Source organism: Cetorhinus maximus, chromosome 2, assembly GCF_964194155.1.
Source record: "Cetorhinus maximus chromosome 2, sCetMax3.hap1.1, whole genome shotgun sequence".
NCBI classification, from domain to species: Eukaryota; Metazoa; Chordata; class Chondrichthyes; order Lamniformes; family Cetorhinidae; genus Cetorhinus; species Cetorhinus maximus.
In genome coordinates, this window is record NC_135880.1 from 164,794,587 (window position 1) to 164,815,892 (window position 21,306).

The following is a 21,306-nucleotide window of genomic DNA, read 5'->3' on the forward strand; positions in this document are numbered from 1 at the left end:
ATCTGTTCTGCTAGTTACATCTTCAAAAAACTAATAGGTTTGTCAGGTTTCCCTTTCATAAATCCATGCTGGCTCAGCCCAATCCTACAATTATTTTCTAAGTGTCTAGTTATCACATACTTGATAATCGATTTTAACAATTTCCCTACTCCTGATGTCAGGCTAACAGGTCTGTAGTTCCCTGGTTTCTCTCCCTTTCTTAAATAGCGGGGTTACATTTGCTATCTTCCAATCTGCAGGAACCATTCCAGATTCTGCAGAATTTTGGAAGATGACCACAATATCTCTACCTCTCAACACTCTAGGATGTAGATCATCATTTCCTCCTTTCCACTTGGAAATAAACAAAAATATTCATTTATGACTCAGTGTGCCAGCAACCTAGTATAGAAACAATCCAGACTATGGAGATCCCAATTTTGACCCCTGGTTCTCAACTCTACAGCTTAAAAGCTAAGCTGTTTGACCAAGCTTTTGGCTATCAGCCCAATTATTGCCTTATGTGACTCAGTATAAAATTTTGCTTTATAACACTGAAGCATCTTGGGACTTATTACCTTAAAGGCACTATATAAATACGAGTTTTGTACATTATCAGTCTGCCAACTCCAAGTCATTATAACACTTTCTAGAGCTGCAGCAGCACTTATGAACAATTAATAAAAAGCCAGTTTACATTTTAATTTAGAACCATTAATTTTCACCGTTTATCGTTCAATTCTTCTTTCAGAATATTTCACTTGGAAATAAACAAAAATATTCATTTATGACTCAGTACGCCAGTGACCTAATATAGAAACAATCCAGACTACGGAGATCCCAATTTTGACCCCTGGTTCTCAACTCTACAGTCACTTCTGCTGAAAAGTGAGATTGTGGGAACATAGCATGGAGGTAATCACAAGGCAAACCTCCCCTACAGCATACTTTGGCTAGATGCAGAGCTGGGAAACATCCAGTTAGGTGAGGTACTGGAGGGTTTAAGTGATCATAGTATTTCATCCCAGTAACAGCTTCACATGAGCAGACAAAAAAAATGAGAAAAACTGGCAAAAGTTCATTTTGCACAAGCATGGGGAATAAAAGAGAGTTTTCTAAAAGATACAATAAACTCAAGGTTATGAAAAATCACTAAGAAATATAAGTGTCACGACTAACAATTCTCTAGAAATTTTCTATTGGGTGGTTGTGTATGCTTTTCTCTAACACTTCAAAAGTAGTTGATACTATTCCAGTGTTCCTATAATACTTAATCTTGAAATGCTGTTTAAGCTGCTTAAATAGAAAATGCTAAATATTCTTTAAATGTTTACTATTTATATTACCTGTTTTGTATTTGCCATTTTTGAATGGTGAATTTACTAAACAGCTAGAAGGAATAACAGGAAATGGCCAAAGAAAGTCATTATGGAGTCTTTTTAAAGCCTTAACAAAGTCCTCGACTCGTGCCACCCGAGTCCTTTCTTTGCCAAGCCAACCTATGAGCTCAAAACCCAGTTGTGCAGCAAAGCTGCTGAGATCTTTTAGCCTCATCTCTTCCAGGAGTCTTCGTGCATGACGCCAAAGCATCTCATCTATGTACATATTTTCAGTACTGTCAGCATCTTTACTCCACCTAAAGACAAGGACACAAAATTATACTCAATTCAAATTGTTTTTTAAAAATTCTAATTCTAAAGAATAAAGCAAGTGCCTGGTAGTCTTTTTAAAAAAACCTTCATTACTGAACACCATGTGGTACATGAGGATGGTTTATTAATATGCTCTGAAATGAAGTGGGTGGAAGAGAGTTCACATTTGCAATTCTCCACACAGCAAGTTCCTGATTTCTGGAGGGTTATAAGGATAATGCCAAGCAGGTGCTTCATTACGGGGGTGGGAGAGAGTGAAGGAGGAAAAGATTAGTGAAGGAATGAGTCAACTTGCATTGTACCCGTGCACTTAGAGAACTGCATATGTAGAGGACTGGGAGCAGGTAATAGTATATGGTAGGCAGGAAGAGTTAGCTGTGTGCTTTAGAATATACTTCATGCTTTACACAAAATGTTGCAGTAAGAACACTTGCTAAACTTGATTAATATTCTGGAGTGCAGAGTTGTGTATTCCAAAAGCAACATTTAAAACAAATCTACAGGGTAGGTGAATGCAAATTATTGCACACCCAAAATAGCTTTGTACAGTGAATGCCTTTATTGAAACATTAATTATCAAGGTTTCTAGATTTCTTAGCACTTCTACTGCAAATATTTAGTGACATTTCTCTTCAGTGCATCATAAAATGTGGTTAAAAAAAACCACCTATGCCAATCTTCCAACATTTCTGGATTGTATAGCCTTCGGCTACTCTGCAATAATTTTGATGAATCTTTAATTTCTGTTTATATTTTATAAGCCAATATAACCCATTAGTTTAATAAAGCAAAGTCAAACAACCAGCCATGATTTATGATGTACAATTTAGAACAAGACTCTAGTTAGAAAATTAAATAGTATAATTACCTCTTGGCCGAGGGCCCTGAAGGCATGCTTAATGCCTTCTGCAGGTTAAATTTGCCAGCATTGAGACCTTCTGCTGACTGTGAAAAACTAATGCTCCTATGTTTGAAGAACTCAAAGCCTCCAGTTGAGCTGGGTTCCTAAGATAAAATTTAAAGGCACAATACTTTAATCTCAAAAATATATAAACAGAACACTCTATTATCTTCTATAATGATACCTTACACCATGGGCAAACAAGTAGGAAGAGACTATATGTAGTTTTGCACACCAAGATGGATGCTGAAACCAATTTTTCACTCAAGTTGACTGCTGGAAATTGGGATTCTGGAGGAAAGGTAAAGTTGTTATTTATGTGCTGTGTAACAGCACTGAAATATGCAGCAAAACATGACAACAGCAGTTGACAGCCCAGGTATCTACTGTTTCATAGGCACGCTGAAAGCTTTCAACTGTTAATTATTTCAAATAATCCAAACAAACAGTTAAATGCCCAACAACTTGGCCACCATTATAAATGCTTTGGAATTTCTAAATATTTTGATGTTTAATTGTGATTCAATGCATTTGCAGTGCTAACCATAAACATATCATATGAACATACATATGAACAAGGAGTAGTAGGCCCTCGAGCCTGCTCTGCCATTTAATAAGATCCTGGCTGAGGACCAGATACAATCACTTTCTCATTTCCACCATCCAGATCTATAACATGCTATGGTGTAGTTGGGTGGCTAACTTAAGAGCGGTTCTAATGTGCATTAGAGCTTGCCTTCACCAGTGCAAAGCAAATGCAAGGACTTATATTTCTCAACATTAAACGCAATCTATATTTTTTCCATTGTTTAGATTGTAAGAAAATAGTTGGGTTTCAAGAAGCTCAAGATAGCAGAGTGTAAAGGTTGAAGGTTATCTGCATAAGTGGCACTCTTCACTGTGAGCCAACCCAGAAAAAACAATGTTCCACTGCTTATATAACATATCTGTAAAAGTTAAGAACTCTAGATGGCTAAGAAGTAATAATTAGTAAGGTTCAAGTTATATTGCCATGCATAAGAACAGGCCCTTGAGGAGTTGGTTTACTAAGCCCACGATTGAATTACTGCCAGAGACTGATAAACTTAAACCAATTGATAATAGCTGCTACTTTTGAGTGTCAAGTTAATCTCAAGCAGTATAGGACCCTCAGGCTATAAAGGCTACACAAAACACACTACATCCTCCATTTTTGTAATTAGAAGCAGTTTAGTTGTTAACATTATGGGATTATAATCACTGCACTTTGTAACAATTTGTTTTGAAGTTCACTGAAAGATGAGCCATTTCCCCATGTACCTGAGTGGTAGGAGTTGGTGGAGGAGTCTCCAATTCCCCTGCACCAATGGCTTTCAAGAAACGGATCATGTGACGGCAAAGATCCCATTTTCCTTGTTCCAGGGCTGTGCTGAAAAGCAGTGTGGCGTGCTGCCTGCTAACTGCAGGGACCTCCATGTTCTATCAGAAGAAAAACAGTTGTAAGAAAATGCAATCAAATTCAATTTTCCAGTAGATTTTACTCCATATTATCAATTTATAACCTTTATCAAATTTGATCAATATGAGGCTATCATTTTGTGACTGAACACCAGGCAACCAGATTTCCAGGACAAACCTCTTCATTTTGGCTAAACATCTTGCATATGCATTGAAACAAAGAGGCCTTAGTCTGTCTAACTCATTGCAATACAATTCAGACTGCTGTGGGAACAGTGGGAAATCTTTTGGCACAGCTGTGATAAAGCAGCAACGGGGGGGCAGTGTGTGTGTGTGGTGGGCTAGAAGAGTGCAGAGCGCAAGGTCCGAGTGAAAACATAGTTGGGTTAAAGCAGTGGCAGAGAGAGAAAACACTGCGAAAACAAATTAAAAAATCATAAGAGTGGCGTCACAGGATAGCAGGTAAGCGATTGGTTGGTGAGTATTAAGTTCTTTCCTCTAAACTTGGGCAGTAGTTCAAATTGGTCTGGGAAACTGTCAAGAATTCCATTAAAGTTATAGCATATCTAGTTAGACTAATTAATTAAACTACAGGTTAATAAAGACTAACTAATTAAATAAATAAAATAAGGCTAATCTAAGGTACGGCAGAACAGATGTGTGTGGATTGTAGAACGTGGAAGTTTATGGAAGGTGATACTGAACAAGCACATCTGTAGGGGATGTCTCCCATCTTGAATCTCTCAGAGTTATTGAGCTGAGTGCAAGTTGGAGGTGCTTCAACATATAAGGGAAGGGAAGATTGCTTCTGGACAGTTTTATCCAGAATATAGTCACACCCCAGGGGAAAATACAGATTCAGGAAAGGGAGGAGGGTGTGACTGATAAGGAGCCAAGTTGTAAGTATTTAGGAGAGGTTGAGAGGAGGTCTTGCAGACAGTCGTCCAGTTCAACAGGTACAATGTACTTGCGACCTTTGACAACAAGCAGAAAGACTACAGAGAGGATAGCCACAATGCAGACCAAGGTACCATGGCTCAGAAAGCTTTCAGGGATTGGGTGGGGGGTGCTGTGGAAAACAGAGCAGAATGAGAAAGTGGTAGTAATGGAGGGCATTAATTAGGAGGATAGATTTCATCCTCTGTAACCCATTTGTTATAGTCCATGTCGGGACAAACAACATAGGTAGAGACAGGGATGAGATCTTGCTGAAAGAGTTTAAGGAGTCAGGCTTTAAATTAAAAAGCAGGACCTTGAGGGTAATAATCTCTGGAATATTGCCTGAGCCACCAAATGCAATTGGCATTGTAGACAGATCAGTAGAATTAATGCACGGATAAAGGGCTGGTGTGGGAAAGAGGGATTTCTTTTCATGGGACACTGGCACCAATTCTGGGAAGGAACTATACTGATGGGTTGGGCTCCACCTGACCAGCAATGGAACGCATGCCCCAATTGAAGCATAAATCGAGGGTGGAAAAGGCTTTAAACTAGTAAATGAGGTGGCAGGGCACAGGACAGGGATCAAGAAATATAAGCAGCCTAAAGGTAAGCTCTGCCCATGACACAGCATAGGAAAGAATAAAATAATCGAGGACATTGATGGCAAGGGAATAACGAGTTACATAACAGGAGTCTAAAAAGGTGGTTAAACGTAAAATGAGATGAAATCCTATCAAAAATGAATTAAAAAATGTCTGTACAATGCACACACGGTTCGAAATAAAACAGGGGAGGTGGAGGATATCATGCACTGGAAGGGACCAGACATAGTAGAGGTTACTGAGACATGGCTACAGAAAAATCAGGACTGGAAATTAAACATTGAAGGGTATAACATATTGAGAAAGGATAGAGGGGGAAAAGCGGGGCTGCAGTATGTGAACTTATTCAGGATAACAAAAAGACAGAAATAGAATCCATATGGTTAGAGGTAAAAGATCACAAAGATATCCATCACAATAATAGGCGTAATCTACAGACTATCCAATAACTGAAGGGAAGTGGAGGAAGAAATATGCAGACAATAAACACGAACAATCAACGGGGATTTTAACTTCTCTGATTTTAATTGGTCAGATGAGGTAGATTGAGGGGAATGGAGTTCCTACAATGTGTACAGAACTCCTTTCTAACCCAACAAGCAATGATTCACTATTGGATCTACTAGTGGGGAAATAACCAGAGCAGGTAAGAGAAGTAAAATTAGGGGAATATCCAGTCAACAGTGACCACAACATAATACGCTTTAAGATGATAGAAACATAGAAAATAGGAGGAGAAGGTCATTCGGCCCTTCAAGCCTGCTCCGCCATTCAATACGCTCCTGACTGATCCTCTACCTCAAAGCCATAGTCTCGCTCCATACTTCTTGATGCCTTTAGAGTCTAGAAATCTATTTGTTTTTTAAATATATTCAGTGACTTGGCCTCCACAGCCTTCTGTGGTAGAGAATTCCACAGGTTCACCACCCTCTGAATGAAGAGTTTCTCCTCATCTCAGTCCTAAATGGCCTACCCCATATCCTGAGACTGTGACCCCTTGTTCTAGACACCCCAGTCAGAGGAAACATCATCCCTGCATCCAGTTTGTCTAGCCCTGTCAGAACTTTATACGTTTCAGTGAGACCCCCCTCTCATTTTTCTAAACTCCAGTGAATACAGGCCTAGTCGACCCCAGCTCTCCTCATACGACAATCCTGCCATCCCAGGAATCAGCCTGGTAAACCTTCGTTGCACTCCCTCTATGGCAAGTACATCCTTATTTAGGCAAGGAGGCCAAAACTGCACACAATAATCCAGATGTGGTCTCAACAAGGCCCTGTACATCTGTAGTAAGACATTCTTGCTCCAGTACTCAAGTCCTCTCGCAATGAAGGCCAACATGCCATTTGCTGCCTTAGCTGCACTTGCATGCTTGCTTTCAGTGATTGGTGTACCAGGACACCCAGGTCCCTTTGTATACCAACATTTCCCAATCTACCACCATTTAAATAATACTCCGCCACTGTTTTCCCAACCGGGGTGGATAACTTCACACTTATCCATGTTTTACTGCATCCGCCATGTAGTTGCCCACTCACACAATCTGTCTAAATTACCTTGAAGCCTCTTAACATTCTCCTCACCACTCATTCCCACCAAGGTTCGTCAGCAAACTTGGAAATATTACATTTGGTTCTCTCATCCAAATCATTGATACACATTGTGAATAGCTGGGGCCAAGCACTGATTCCTACGGTATCCCACCAGTCACTGCCTGGCACTCCAAAAAGGACCCATTTATTCCTACTCTGTTTCCTGTCTGCTAACCAATTCTCAATCCATGCCAATATATTACTCCCAATTCCATGTGCTTTAATTTTGCACACTAACCTCTTATGTGGGATTTCATTAAAAGCTTTCTGAAAATCCAAATACACCACATCCAATGGTTCTCTCTTATCTATTCTGCTAGTTACGTCCTCAAAAACTCCAGTAGGTTTGTCAAACATGATAGTAAAAAAGGTTATAAGTATGAAGAAAGCCAAGTTAATTGATTGGAGAAAAGTTAATTTTGAGGGGTTGAAAATAGAGCCTGGGAAAATAACATGGGTGACAACGTTGGTAAACAACGTAGAACTACAATGAGAGTGGGAGGTGTTGGCGTAGTGGTATTGTTGCTGGACATGGTAATCCAAAGGCCCAGGGTAATGCTCTGGGGACTCGGGTTCAAATCCTGCCACGGCAGATAGTGGAATTTGAATTTAATAATTCAAATTAAAAGTCCAATGATGAAGCCATTGTCGATTGTTGTAGGATTCACTAATGTCCTTTAGGGAAGGAAATCTGTCATCCTTACCTGGTCTGGCCTATATGTGACTCCAGACCCACAGCAGTGTGGTTCACTCTTAAATGCCCTCTGAAATGGCCTAGCAAGCCATTCAGTTGTAACAAACGCTACAAAGACAAAAAAGGAATTAAACCGGACAGACCACCCGGCATCAACCTAGGCACCGGCATTCGCAGCCCTGTCGATCCTGCAAAGTCTTCTTACTAACATCTGGGAGCTGTCTCACAAACTAGTCATGGAATCATACCTTAAAGATAATGTCCTAGACTCCACCATCACCATCCCTGGGTATATCCTGTCCCACCGGCAGGACAGACCCAGCAGGGGTGGTGGCACAGTCGGGATGGAGTTGCCTTGGAGTCTTCAACATGGCATTAGGTCAAACATGGGCAAAGAAACCTCCTGCAGATTACCACGTACCGCCCTCCCTCAGCTGATGAATCAGTGCTCCTCCATGTTGAACATCACTTGGAGGAAGCACTGAGGGTGGCAAGGGCACAGAATGTTCTCTGGGTGGGGGACTTCAATGTCCATCACCAACAATGGCTCGGTAGCACCACTACTGACCGAGCTGGCTGAGTCCTAAATGACATAGCTGCTAGATTGGGTCTGCGGTAGGTGGTGAGGGAACCAGCAAGAGGTAAAAACATACTTGACCTCATCCTCATCAACCTGCCTTCCACAGATGCATCTGTCCACGACAGTATCAGCAGGAGTGACCACTGCACAGTCATTGCGGAGACGAAGTCCCGCCTTCACACTGAGGATACCCTCCATCATGTTGTGTGGCACTACCACCGTGCTAAATGGGATAGATTGGGCATCCATAAGGTGCTGTGGGTCATCAGCAGCAGCAGCATTGTACTTGAACACAATCTGTAACCTCATGGCCCGGCATAACCCCCGCTCTAGCATTACCATCAAGATAGGGGGTCAACCCTGGTTCAATGAAGAGTGCAGGAGGGCATGCCAGGAACAGCACCAGGCATACCTAAAAATGAGGCGTCAACCTGGTGAAGCTATATAAAAAAAAAAAGGACTACTTGCGTGCCAAACAGCATAAGCAGCGAGTGATAGACAGAGCTAAGCAATCCCACAACCAACAGATCAGGTCCATGCTCTGTAGCCCTGCCACATCCAGTCGTGAATGGTGGTGGACAATTAAACAACTCACTGGAGGAGGAGGCTCCACAAATCCCGATCCTCAATGATGGAGGAGCCCAGCACAGCAGTGCAAAAGATAAGACTGAAGCACTCACAACAACCTTCAGCCAGAAGTGCTGAGTGGATGGATGATCCATCTCGGCATCCTCCGGAGATCCCCAGCATCACAGGTGCCAGCCTTCAGCCAATTCGATTAACTCAACGTGATATCCAGAAACGGCTGAATGCACTGGATACTACAAAGGCTATGGGCCCTGACAACATTCCGGCAATAGTACTGAAGACTTGTGTTCCAGAACTTGCCGCACCCCTAGCCAAGCTGCTCCAGTATAGCTACAACACTGACATCTACCCAGCTATGTGGAAAATTGCCCAGATATGTCCTGTACACAAAAAGTGCACAAATCCAAACCGGCCAATTACCGCCCCATCAGTCTACTCTCCGTCAGTAATGGAAGGGGTCATCAACAGTGCAATCAACAGGCACTTGCTTAGCAATAACCTGCTCACTGATGCCCAGTTTGGGTTCCGCCAGGGCCACTCAGCTCCTGACCTCGTTACAGACTTGGTTCAAACATGGACAAAAGAGCTGAACTCCTGAGGTGAGGCGAGAGTGACTGCCCTTGACATCAAGGCAGCATTTGACCGAGTGTGGCATCAAGGAGCCCTAGCAAAACTGGAGTCAATGGGAATCAGGGGGAAAACTCTCCACTGGTTGGAGTCATGCCTTGCACAAAGGAAGATGTTGTGGCTGTTGGAGGTCAGAGATCTCAGTTCTAGGACATCACTGCAGGAGTTCCTCAGGGTAGTGTCCTCGGCCCAACCATCATCTTCAGCTGCTTCATCAAAGACCTTCCCTCCATCATAAGGTCAGAAGTGGGGATGTCCGCTGATGATTGCACAATGTTCAGCAGCATTTGCGACTCCTCAGATACTGAAGCAGTCCATGTCCAAATGCAGCAAGACCTGGACAAGTGGCAAGTAGCATTCGTGCCACACAAGTGTCAGGCAATGACCATCTCCAACAAGAGAGAATCCAACCATTGCCCCTTGATGTTCAATGGCATACCATCACTGAATGCCCCACTATCAACATCCTGGGGGTTACCATTTACTAGAAACTGAACTGGACTAGGCATATAAATACTGTGGCAACAAGAGCAAGTCAGAGGCTAGGAATTGTGCGACGAGTAACCCACCTCCTGACTCCCCATAGCCTGTCTACCGTCTAACAAGGCACAAGTCTGGAATGTGATGGAATACTCCCCATTTGCCTGAATGAGTGCAGCTCCTACAACATTGAAGCTGGACATCATCCAGGACAAAGCAGTCCACTTGATTGGCACCACATCCACAAGCATTCACTCCCTCCACCACCGACGCATAGTAGCAGCAGAGTGTGCCAACTACAAGATGCACTGCAGGAATTCACCAAGGCTCCTTAGACAGCACCTTCCAAACCCACGACCACTACCACCTCGAAGGACAAGGGCAGCAGATAGATGGGAACACCATCACCTGGAAGTTCCTCTCCAAGCCACTCACCATCCTGACTTGGAAATATATCGCCGTTCCTTCACTACCGCTAGGACAAAATCCTGGAACTCCCTTCCTAACAGCACTGTGGGTGTACCTGTACCACATGGACTGCAGCGGTTCAAGGCGACAGCTCACCACCACCTTCTCAAAGGCAACTAGGGATGGGAAATAAATGCTGGCCCAGCCAGCAAAGCTCACATTCCATGAATGAATAGAAAAAAAAATGGGTGTTCAATGGAGTACAGGAAAAATATATTCCACTAAGGGAAAAAACAAACTACACGCTAGTAGGATGCTATGGATGAATAAAGACATAAGGGAATAATTAAGGATTAAGAAAGAGGCAAACATTAATATATAGGCAGCAGAGAAGCGTATGATGAGAGAATATGAAGAGATTAGGAAAGAAGACAAAAAACATAGGAATGCAAAGAGGAACTATGAAGCTAAATTGTCAAATGTAGAATAACACAGTAAAATATTTTACAGGCATATCAATAAAAAGGGCTGCATTGGGAACTGGACCATTAAGGGATAGAGAAGATAATAATCACAAATAACAATACGAAGATGGCAGAAATATTAAATAATTATTTTGCTTTGCTATTTGCCAGGGAGATAAAACAGGTGGACATAACATTGAAATGATGAGATGGGCAATGAGATTAGTATATTTATAATAAAAACTGGGATGTACTGAATAAACTAAAACTCAGAGGATAAAGCCCCTGGTCCAGATGTATTGAATCCACATATTATAAAAGAATCTAGGGAAGAGATTATTTAATATTGTGAGAAAAAGATGTAGTGCCAGAGGGTTGGCGGATAGCTAATGTAACTCCTGGAATTACAGGCCAGTCAGCTTAAAATTGATTGTAGGAAAAATACTGGAATCCCTACAGAAGGATCGAATAGAAGAACATCTAGAAATGAGAAATAGAATGATGAGTAGTTAGCATAGATTTTGGAAGGGAAAATCTTGCTTGACCAACCTTAATATTGGAAGTATGGTAACAATGACAACAGTAATGCAGAAGTTAATTTACCTGTGTTTTCAAAAGGCCTTTGAGATGGTGCTCCATAATAGACTAATGAATAAGGCCAGGGAATGTGGAGTTGGGGACAAATAGCAGAACAGACTGCAAGCTGGCTTCAAGACTGAAAGCAGAGAGTGAGACTAAAGGGCAGTTACTTAGAGTGGCAGAAAGTGGTATTCTGCAAGGATCAGTGCTGGGACCACTGCTGTCACAGCTTATATTAATACATTAGAGACTTTGGAATAAAAAGAATTTCTAAATTTGAAGTTGACATCAAAATGGGAGGGGCGGGGGGGGTGTGGGTGCGGAAGTTCCTGCGGAGAGTCAAGACTGAGAAGGGCTGCAACAAATTACAGGAGGACATTAATAATCTTACAGAATGGGCAAATAATTGCCAAATAAAGTTCAACACAGTTACACACGAGGTGGTGCATTTTGGTAGGAAGAATAAGGAGGTCACATTACTTGGAAGGTGCAAATCTAAATGGGGTAGAGGAACAAAGCAATCTGAGTACAAAAACAGCAATCACTAAAGGTTGTGCCACAGGTTAGTAAAACCATAAAAAAAGCCCAAGCACTCAGCTTTATTTCTAGTGGGGACCAGAATTGAAAAGTAAGGAAGTTATGCTAAACCTGTATCAATCTTTTGTTAGACTACTCTTGTGAGTACTGTGTGAAACTCAAGATGTCACATTACCAAGAAAATATACAGAAGTACTACAAAGGGTGCAAAGAAGGTTTACAAGAATGGTACCACAAATACGTGGGTATACATATCAGGAAATGGTTGGCAGATTGGCCTCTTTTCTCTTGAAAAAAAGGCTGAAGGACGATCTAATAGAAGTATTTAAAATTATGAAAGATTTTGATAGAGAGGATAGAGAACGTTTCCTCCTGTGGGAAGAGCCTAACTAGAGATCATCACTATAAGATAGTCACCAATAGGAAATTAAGAAGAAACTTCTTTACCCAAAGAGTGGTGAGAATGTGGAACTCCCAACCACAGGCAGTGTGTGAAGTGTTGGTACAGATGCATTTAAAGGGAAGCTACATAAGCATATGAGAGAGAAGGGAATAGATGGTTACAGGGGTAGATTTGGGTGAGGAAAGATGGGAGGGGGCTTGAGTGGAGAATAAACACTAGCATGGACATTGGACCGAGGACCAAGTTTCTGTGCTGTCTATACTATGCAATCCTATGTAATACAATTCATTTTCTTAGTACTTACCATTCTAGTACTTGTAATCAATAGATTATAAAGGAGAGCACTAGTTCATTCCACTGGAATAAACATTAGAAATGATGCCCAATTTTTTGAGAACGCCACACTAAATAGTTTCTATATTCTATAATCCCACATCTAAACAATTATATATTTTTAAAATTCCAGCAAAATAAAGCTGGCATACGTCAGGTAAGACCAAAAAAAACCCACACTTATTTTAAGAATTACAACAGGCATTTAGCACTTAAGGTTAACTGCTTCCAAAAGGAACTTTTTTCTTTATTTTAATCATGTTCTCACCAGGCCATGTTTGGAAAAGTAAGCATAATATGGATTTGTTTCCTTTCGCTCCCCGTTTAAAACTAAGGAAAGCAACAATAATCAAGACAGTGTAGAAGAGAACTGTGAAAATGAATAATGGTTTCCCAAGTAAGTTTTATTTTAGAAAAAAAATGGTAAGTGAACATCGGTTGTAATCATTGTGCAAGTTTGGGCAAAAAAACCAACAATAGAATGGAAACTGGATCGCAAATTACAGTGCTGTAAAAGTGATCATACAATTGTTATGGATAACAAATGTACTCACATCATGTGCTTCATTTCAACGTACACATGACAGTGTCGCACAACAAATCTTTAAACAAGCAGCCTGTAATACACTCAACTACTTAGTGATTTCAGTCTGGGAAACCTTTGGTCCACACAGAATGGCAACTACTTTCGCCTTATCGACAAGAGAACGAAGCACCTTCTTTGGAGATAGCTTCTCCATCGTTCAGAGTTTCAGCAAGCTTGTTGCCAGAAGGTTTTGTGCCATCAAACACACATACATGCTAAGCATCACAAAACTTGAGGCATTAGCACCTGAAGCAGTATTCACACCTAAACAATCTAATTTGTCAAAAGTGCTGGGCACTAGCATCTGGAGGTGAAAAAGATGCTCTAAAATGTCAGTGAATTAATTACTAAGCAATTTTTACACCGAGACATAAATGGTTTTAAAAAAACTTAATACATTGCTTGGTAAAAAAAAGGCTGAATAAACTGGGCCAGATTGGCTGGAGCATCTCCAGCATGCCCGGATGGTTAGGCATTTTCCTATTCCCTTCTGTTTAATTTTACTGTCCTGTAACTTGCTGGAAATGCAAACAGGTAACAGTGCAGCAGGAACATTTGGGCACCTTGGTGAACAATGGGATAGTCTATCTCCTTAACCAATGAGATTAAAGGATTGAGATCTAAAGCAGGAAGGGCTGAGTGGGAGAATTCAATGTCAAATCAGGGACAGGAAGAGAAATAAAAAAAGGAAAAGATTAGATTGAGAGAGAAGTGAGACAAAAGACAAGATTTTAACATTTAAAATCTGAAGAAAAATTTACTAAAAGGAATTTACAATGAGGCTGAGCAGTTTAAATTGCTCCCTTTTTCAGTTCAAAGGTTGATTGGGAGTCATTAACAAAATGTAGGAGAATTGTTCCATGGTGCATTCTCCATGGCAACACCAGGATTAGAGTCGATGTGCCAACGAATCAGTGCTCTTTTCTCAATGCAGTATAAACTTTTGCTCCTTTTGAAATTTGGCATTCTTGCATCTGACCTAAGACAAAAAGCTTCAACAGCATATCTCTTTTCTCAGCAACATTCAAGTTCTGTAATACCAAGCGACTAATTATAGTCATTTAAAGGTACTTCTGCTATTACATTTCTGTGGCCAGTCTAATGGGCAATTAATGTGCAAATGCATCAATTTTATGAACCTCTTGGAGAGGTTAAAGGCTTTGCGAAAAAAACCCACAAATCATGGGTTATCCCTTCTTCACCACAAGTTGCTAGCCGATTTACACATTAGTAACGGGTTATATTGTTCAGTCATTCTGTTCCAGTAAATTCTGTGCCAATACTTTAGTGTGGCAGGGCAATGGTTGAATTAATAAATCCAGGCTTGTGCAATTCATTTAACATTTTCTCAATTAACAATCAATCATTCACTTAACTGGAATAAAATTCACTGTAAAATACAGAAGTTATTTTTGCAAGAAAATTTTACTCTCAAACGTGTTATCCTTTAAATCACTTATTCATTTATGTGGGCTTGATTGCATTTTACTTTTGAACTAAATAACTGCCAGAGCACGTCAACACAACTTTAAACTAACTTTATCATCCAAATAAGATTTTAAAAAAAAACAAAGTCTTATTACATGCACAAAGGTACATGCTGGAAATACTCAGCAGGTCAGGCAGTTTCGGGCTGATGGTGACCCTTCATCAGAACCCACTCTGATGAAGGGGCATCAACACCATGAAACATTGACTTCTCCTTTCCACAGATATTGCCATGCCTGTTGCGTATTTCTAGTATTTTGCGTTTTTATTTTATATTTCCAGCATATGCAGTATTTTGCTTCTGTTCTGATTACTTGCACTTAGCAATAGTGCAGGAACCACACTAAAATAGCCCATTGAAATGCTGCTCACTCTGCCAAAGAACTTGGTAACTAATCTCTGAACAGGTACAGAGATGCTTTATTCAAAAAATTGACCTAAGTAATTTATATCCCATAAATGATCAGGAGTTTAAAACAATGTTTAAAGTGAGAGGAACTGTTATTAAAAAATGAATTAAACTGTCTGTACAGCAATGCAAGGTAGCCATAATCAAACAAGGGGACACAGGGCATCACCAAATTGGGAGCAATAATAGGGAGGACTGCAACAAGATATTATTAAACTTGCAGAATAGAAAATGGATATCTGTACAGATAAGTGCAAGGTATTACATTTTGGCAAGAAAAATAAGGCAGCTACACATTCTTTGGAAAATAAGAATCTAAACTGAATAGAGCAACAAAGGGATCTGGGAGTTGAAAAACACAAATCACCACACATAGCAACTCCAGGTTAATAAGGCCATTTAAAAAAAGTTAAACCAACCCCTCGGGCTTATTTCTAGACGATACAACTGATAAGTAGGGGGGGGGTTATGTTAAACTTGGGGCATGGTAGCATTATTATGCTAAGGAACTAGCAATCCAAAGACCTGGAAAATTGATCAAGAGATACATTCAAATCACAGAGCAGCTGAGAAATTTATATTCAATTAATCAAATAAAACTGGAATGAAGCGCTAATATTGGCAATGCTGACCATGTAAAAACCCATCTGGTTCATTAATGTTCATTGGCAAAGGAAATCTGCCATCATACCTGGTATGCCATGAGAGACTCCAGACCCACAGTAAAGGGTATGATTAACTGACCTCTGAAATGTTTCAGCAAGCCATTCAGTTGGAATTCAAGGCGGCAGCTCACCACTACCGTCTCAAGGGCAATTAGAGATGGGCAATAAAATTCCAACTTGTACAAATGCTTGGTTTGCAACCTTTTGATCCTCCCCACCTTGCATGTTGCTATCTGTTCAATGTTTTATTTAGAGTACATTTCATAGCAGAATTCCACTACTACCTAAAACAAATGCTTTGAAGAGTGCTTTTCTACAAAGACTATTTTACGATTTGGTGTGTGTCTACTTCTTACCTGTAGGATGATGAGATAAGATGCAGCAGTGTCCAAGTCTTGTGCCAACAAACACTCTTCAAACAAATCTTTAGGATTGCCTACAGCAGCAAACAGGTAATTCCACAAGGCATATTCAGTCTTTCTCGCACAGTGAACTACAGTCTGCAGAAACAGAGGGAACTCAGTGATGAATTTTGCCACAGTTGGAAGCAGTGGGTCAGGAATAGGTTCCCGGGAGGTAGCTTCTTCTTCCAAGACTTCATGAAGCATCAGTTCCAGTACATGAGGAAAGTATGGTAATGTGGCACAAGACTGAGCGAGGAGCAGAGCCTGTTCACCAAGGTTTCTGACCAGGAGCTGGCGAAGAATGTGATGGAGGTAGATTTGGGAGGTCCTCTCAACAGTACAGAAAGGGAATAGGACTTCCAAAGGTTCTTTTACATTGTTATGCACGTATAAATTATCATACAGAACAGTTTCATTCACTGCACCAAGGACCAAAGCATCCTCAAATAGGACAGCCAGGGGATAGATATTGATCTGGAAGGGCAACATAATCCGTCTGGAAAGGAAGGAATGTGGTTTGCGATTGTCTCTAGGAAAAAGCGGGAGCCAGACTTTCATTCCTGCTTCTCCACAACTAAGCCAGAGAGCCTCCAGCAAATGACGCTTCTGTTTGTTGGATCGGCAGGTAGTCCATACATTTTCAACACACTGGGCAAGTACCACTGGAGCACAGAATGGGAGCTAAGTGACAAAACAAAATTGTCATAGAACTAAAATCAGGTAGCATCAATTGATCATTTAAAGTAATACCTACTCTGATAATATTTCAGAATATTTTAAAAACATTCGTACAGCTAATGTTTTTCTAGTAATCTGTTTGGCAATTATTCTGGTGCATTTACATACCAGCTTCTTTTGTTTGGAAATGCTGTCCTTCTCTCGTACCTGAGGACCTGATCGATCCCTTTGTAGCATGATAAGCTGGCCTGCTAAATTAAGCATAATGCTCTCTGCAGCACAGGCCTGAAAAAAAACGGTAAAAATCACTCAATAATAGTAACAGACTTGTAATACAGGTACAGTAATCAATTCAAAAATACATTGAAAATAAAATTAAACGCTATTATTGGTCACCAGCCTCCATTCTTATGTATGTGAAATAGGTCAGAGACAATTTGAAGTACATAACCAACTATGATGGAATTAATACAATCCTGAATAATTCAAAGAAGAACTAGTTTTGCAATGGCAGCATTGTCTTTATTAGCACCACTCTTGATTGAATAGTTCACAGGACTTCATTTCCAATCCACTGATTTGAAGAGGAAGGTCAGTGTACAGAATTCCCTCATAGTCCCAGTTAGAAAGTATAGTTATTGGTATCTCAGACATTCTTCATTAATCTTTTGTATGATTTATAACTGTTGGATAGTTTCACTGTGGGAGCAGGATGGGGAGATGGTGGGGCGGGGGTGTGGGGGGAGAGGGGAAAACCTTTACAAATTTTTGCTCTTGGATTACTTTAATTTAGCAGTTCTAAAGCAGAAACAGGAAATGGGTGACCCTGAGCCACCAGGAAGCATAATGAAGTCTCCCTTCATTACTTTTAGAATTACAGAGCCAGTCAGTAGATTATCCAGTTTTCTAAAAGAGAATGTAAATTTAAGAAACCCCAGGATACTTGTACATACTGCTGAAAATTAATAAAAGGAAAATGTTTAACATTGGTCTACTTAACATTCATATTACTTTCCCTTTTAGTAAAAAATTATGGTGCATCATTTTTGTTTTGCATATATAACAGAATCTTAATTATATGTGCACCATCCTGCTATTTCATTATCAAAATTGTTAGCGAATAGAAGATCTGGACAGCCAGCATGGCCCTATCAGAACTGCTGCTGCAACAGCTGATTTGCTAATTCACAACTCTCCAATGCATTCAAGTGTAACCGTATCGCTGGATGTAGCACAGGCCTTAGGCAGTAGGCCAAGAGCCTTCGCTCAATGCCAATCCTGAGTCTCCAGCTACAGGAGTGAGAGTGTCAAAGGCAGTATATAATTACCTACACCATTTCAGTGCTGATCTCAGAGGAGCGGCCAACTTTAGAAATCAATACATAGCTAAATATTTAATTGCAGGTCGCAAATCATTTGATTGATCAGCTGATGTGAAAGCACTAAATTTCTTGGCAGGCTAACAAATGGGTGTGCAATGCCAAGGAGATGGCTACATGTGGAAAGCGCAATCAGCAGTGTGGAGTAATTTGGTAAATCCTGCTCTCTATTTCTATTATCCATTAGGGAGATCTTCTCCATCTTCTCACAAATTTAGTAGCATAGAAAGTAAATTTATTTTTGGAGCTTTTAAAGAAAGAGTATGTCCTATTTCAAAGGCTAGTGAATCAATCCCAATATTAGAAATCCAAATCACTTAAAAATAAAATCATGATTAATTAAGAATTTTTAAAAAATTCTAATCACAGATATCTTGGGCTGCCCTGTAAATTGCTGGTAAAACTTTATGAATTAAAATGCTGGCTGTAAAATTGACCTGTATAAACAACCGTACAAAATATTGGCATCAGGATTGCATACACTTCAACTGGTACCTGCTGTGGCATTTTGAAGGTGATGCCTGTCTCTGTTCTCACAGAGGTCAAAGTTACTGATATTACGAGTGAAGGATGCGGGATGTAACGTGACATGGATACCTCCTGCAGGACTTGAACATTGGCAGTGGGGTTAGGGCTAAATTTAAGAAAAGAAAATATTAAAAATCAGATTAAAAACACCAGTTAAATCTTCTCAACTTAAAATCATACTTCTGAATGCCTTGTTTTCCTATAAATACTCTATGAAAGGTGCAACTCTAAGTTTTTTAAACTTTGCTTTTTAAAATACTAGTTTCTGGCAAGAGAATGTTCCCACTTCACCTCTAAAGAATGTGGCAATTTTCATTCCTCAATGCAAACTTCTTGCAGCTTAAAGCATACAAGCGTTTTCTCTAATTATAAGCTGCAGAAACAGTTTCAAGAGAATTTGCTGAATTAAACAACATTCAGCTCTGAGTTTAATGGCTAATTTCCTGTTAGCAATTTACACAAGAGTAATGTTCTAACCTTAGAAGTTCTCTACCTACTCAAAAAAAACACACTTTGGCTTGTTATTCAATCTTTTCCGCTTAAAAAACAGTAGCGCCTATCCTTCAAAGTACAAGCCTTTGCAAGGACAGAGAACGATATGACCACAGCTCACTCATTATGCTATAGATAGCTAGCAATGCATGAACTATTCAAAGGCGATACCCCAGAACAGGCTTGTGTCATCCTTTATTGCAAAGCGAACATGCTTTGACAGAGATTGTAAACTAGCACTCAAACAATCGCAACTGGATCATCAGGGGGACATGAAAAGAGGAGAAAATTTCACAAAAAGGTGGAAGGAAATTCATAAATGCTGCTAATGCAAAAGCTGCATTGCTAGAAACTCAAGAAAAGATGGCCTCCTATTCCTCTCAAAAGTACAAATGTGGGGTTGGATGAAAAGGGTTACAAACGTAATGAGGTCACCTTTAGGTTGCTGTTACCGTGCTTTCTACTGGAGGCATGAGCCAGGGGAGTTGGAAGAGAAAGATTCTACACCCATCCTCAAGGAGGATAAGCTCCCATTTGTCATTCAAATTATGGATTTGCATTTATTTTTTATGCAAACAGACACATCCATTTTAAGTGCAGTTTATAATACAGCAATAATTCAATTTTTTTTTAAAAAGTGTTAACGTTCCACCAACAACTTGTGTCAGCAAGTAGCAAAAACTGCAACTGCACCAGTGGATGAGATATGTCGTCTGGTTTATAGGTGCAAAATAAAATCCAAGTGGAGTGTACCTACAATTTACAAATTGCTTATGAATTAAAGTACCTTACTCAAACTGGCATGATACATAGTATGTAGATGCATAAACACCTATAGCACGAAGTGATGGAGCAAAGGATTATATACAAGTCAGCAGGTCATTGCAACGTGTAGCGGCCAATGGCCACATGCAATCGAAGAAAAGCAATGTTTAACAAAAGAGCATTCTTTTTTTAAACATTTCTATGCGCCATGGGTGAAAAAAGCCACTTTGTATAGTACAATCTACATTGCTTCAAAATGTGTGTTTATTTCAGTGCCAATAAATATAAATGTTTATTGCACATTACAGAGTCAGACAACAGTGAGCACTGCTCTGGGAGAAGGGGAGGTATGACTTGAATCTTTCATTAGAAAGCTGAAAGTTTAATTTGACGACTAATCAAATTTATACTGTAAGAACGTTTAAAATTCAGTTCAGCTAGATTTTTCTTTTCTGTTTACACATTATGAATTTTTGCAATGCTAAGCTATAAATTAAGTGTGGTTTAAAAGCAGCGACATTTTAAAACTCATTTAAAGCATTGCTTAAGTTGGCTATGGTGAGTGCAGTGCCTGGCGATGTCATAACAGTGTAATTGCTCTAACAGGAGGTACATCCTAACCACAAACCAATGTTTCAAAAGTCACGCTTTAACCTACTTTCCTTGGGAGATTACCACTAAACGCGAACAGAATCATAGGAGAATGAAGCTGGCTACTCACCCATCATCTTTCCGATCAATACTGTATAAGCAGATAGAGCAGTCTATTCTGAACAATATTACCATGTCCCTGAAGACATTTATTAACAAAGTCTCCGATTGCACTTTGGTAATATGAGCAAAAACGTTGTCCAGGTTGGATGACCGGAGATAAAGTCTCAGCTGGTTTGGAAAGAAAAGGGTGGTATAAAAATTACAATATAATTTCAATATGAAATTTTAGCCAGAATTCTAATAAGAATGTTTTCTGCACAAAGGATTTTTATAACAATAAAAAAAAACAAGGCCAACTCCTCATCACACATATCCAAATCAGGTCGTCAAGACAGATATATGTATTTGTAAACCTAGCAAACTTTGAAATTGAGCAAAATATTCACCAAGCTATTTTTTG

General features: G+C 40.0%; 1 protein-coding gene across 3 annotated transcripts in view; it reads right to left on the reverse strand.

Moving 5' to 3' along the window:
* ric1 (RIC1 homolog, RAB6A GEF complex partner 1) overlaps positions 1-21,306 on the reverse strand; it is a 166,463-nt gene that overhangs the window by 19,722 nt on the left and 125,435 nt on the right. For 2 of the 3 annotated variants that reach the window (XM_078570576.1, XM_078570578.1), the window contains 7 exons: positions 20,914-21,074; positions 18,903-19,041; positions 17,197-17,313; positions 16,303-17,031; positions 3,832-3,990; positions 2,500-2,636; positions 1,326-1,615 (listed from right to left, as the gene is read on the reverse strand). In XM_078570576.1, the coding sequence (XP_078426702.1) occupies positions 1,326-1,615; positions 2,500-2,636; positions 3,832-3,990; positions 16,303-17,031; positions 17,197-17,313; positions 18,903-19,041; positions 20,914-21,074 (1,732 nt within the window). The remainder of the gene's footprint in view (positions 1-1,325; positions 1,616-2,499; positions 2,637-3,831; positions 3,991-16,302; positions 17,032-17,196; positions 17,314-18,902; positions 19,042-20,913; positions 21,075-21,306) is intronic. The other variant, XM_078570577.1, reaches the window with a different exon arrangement.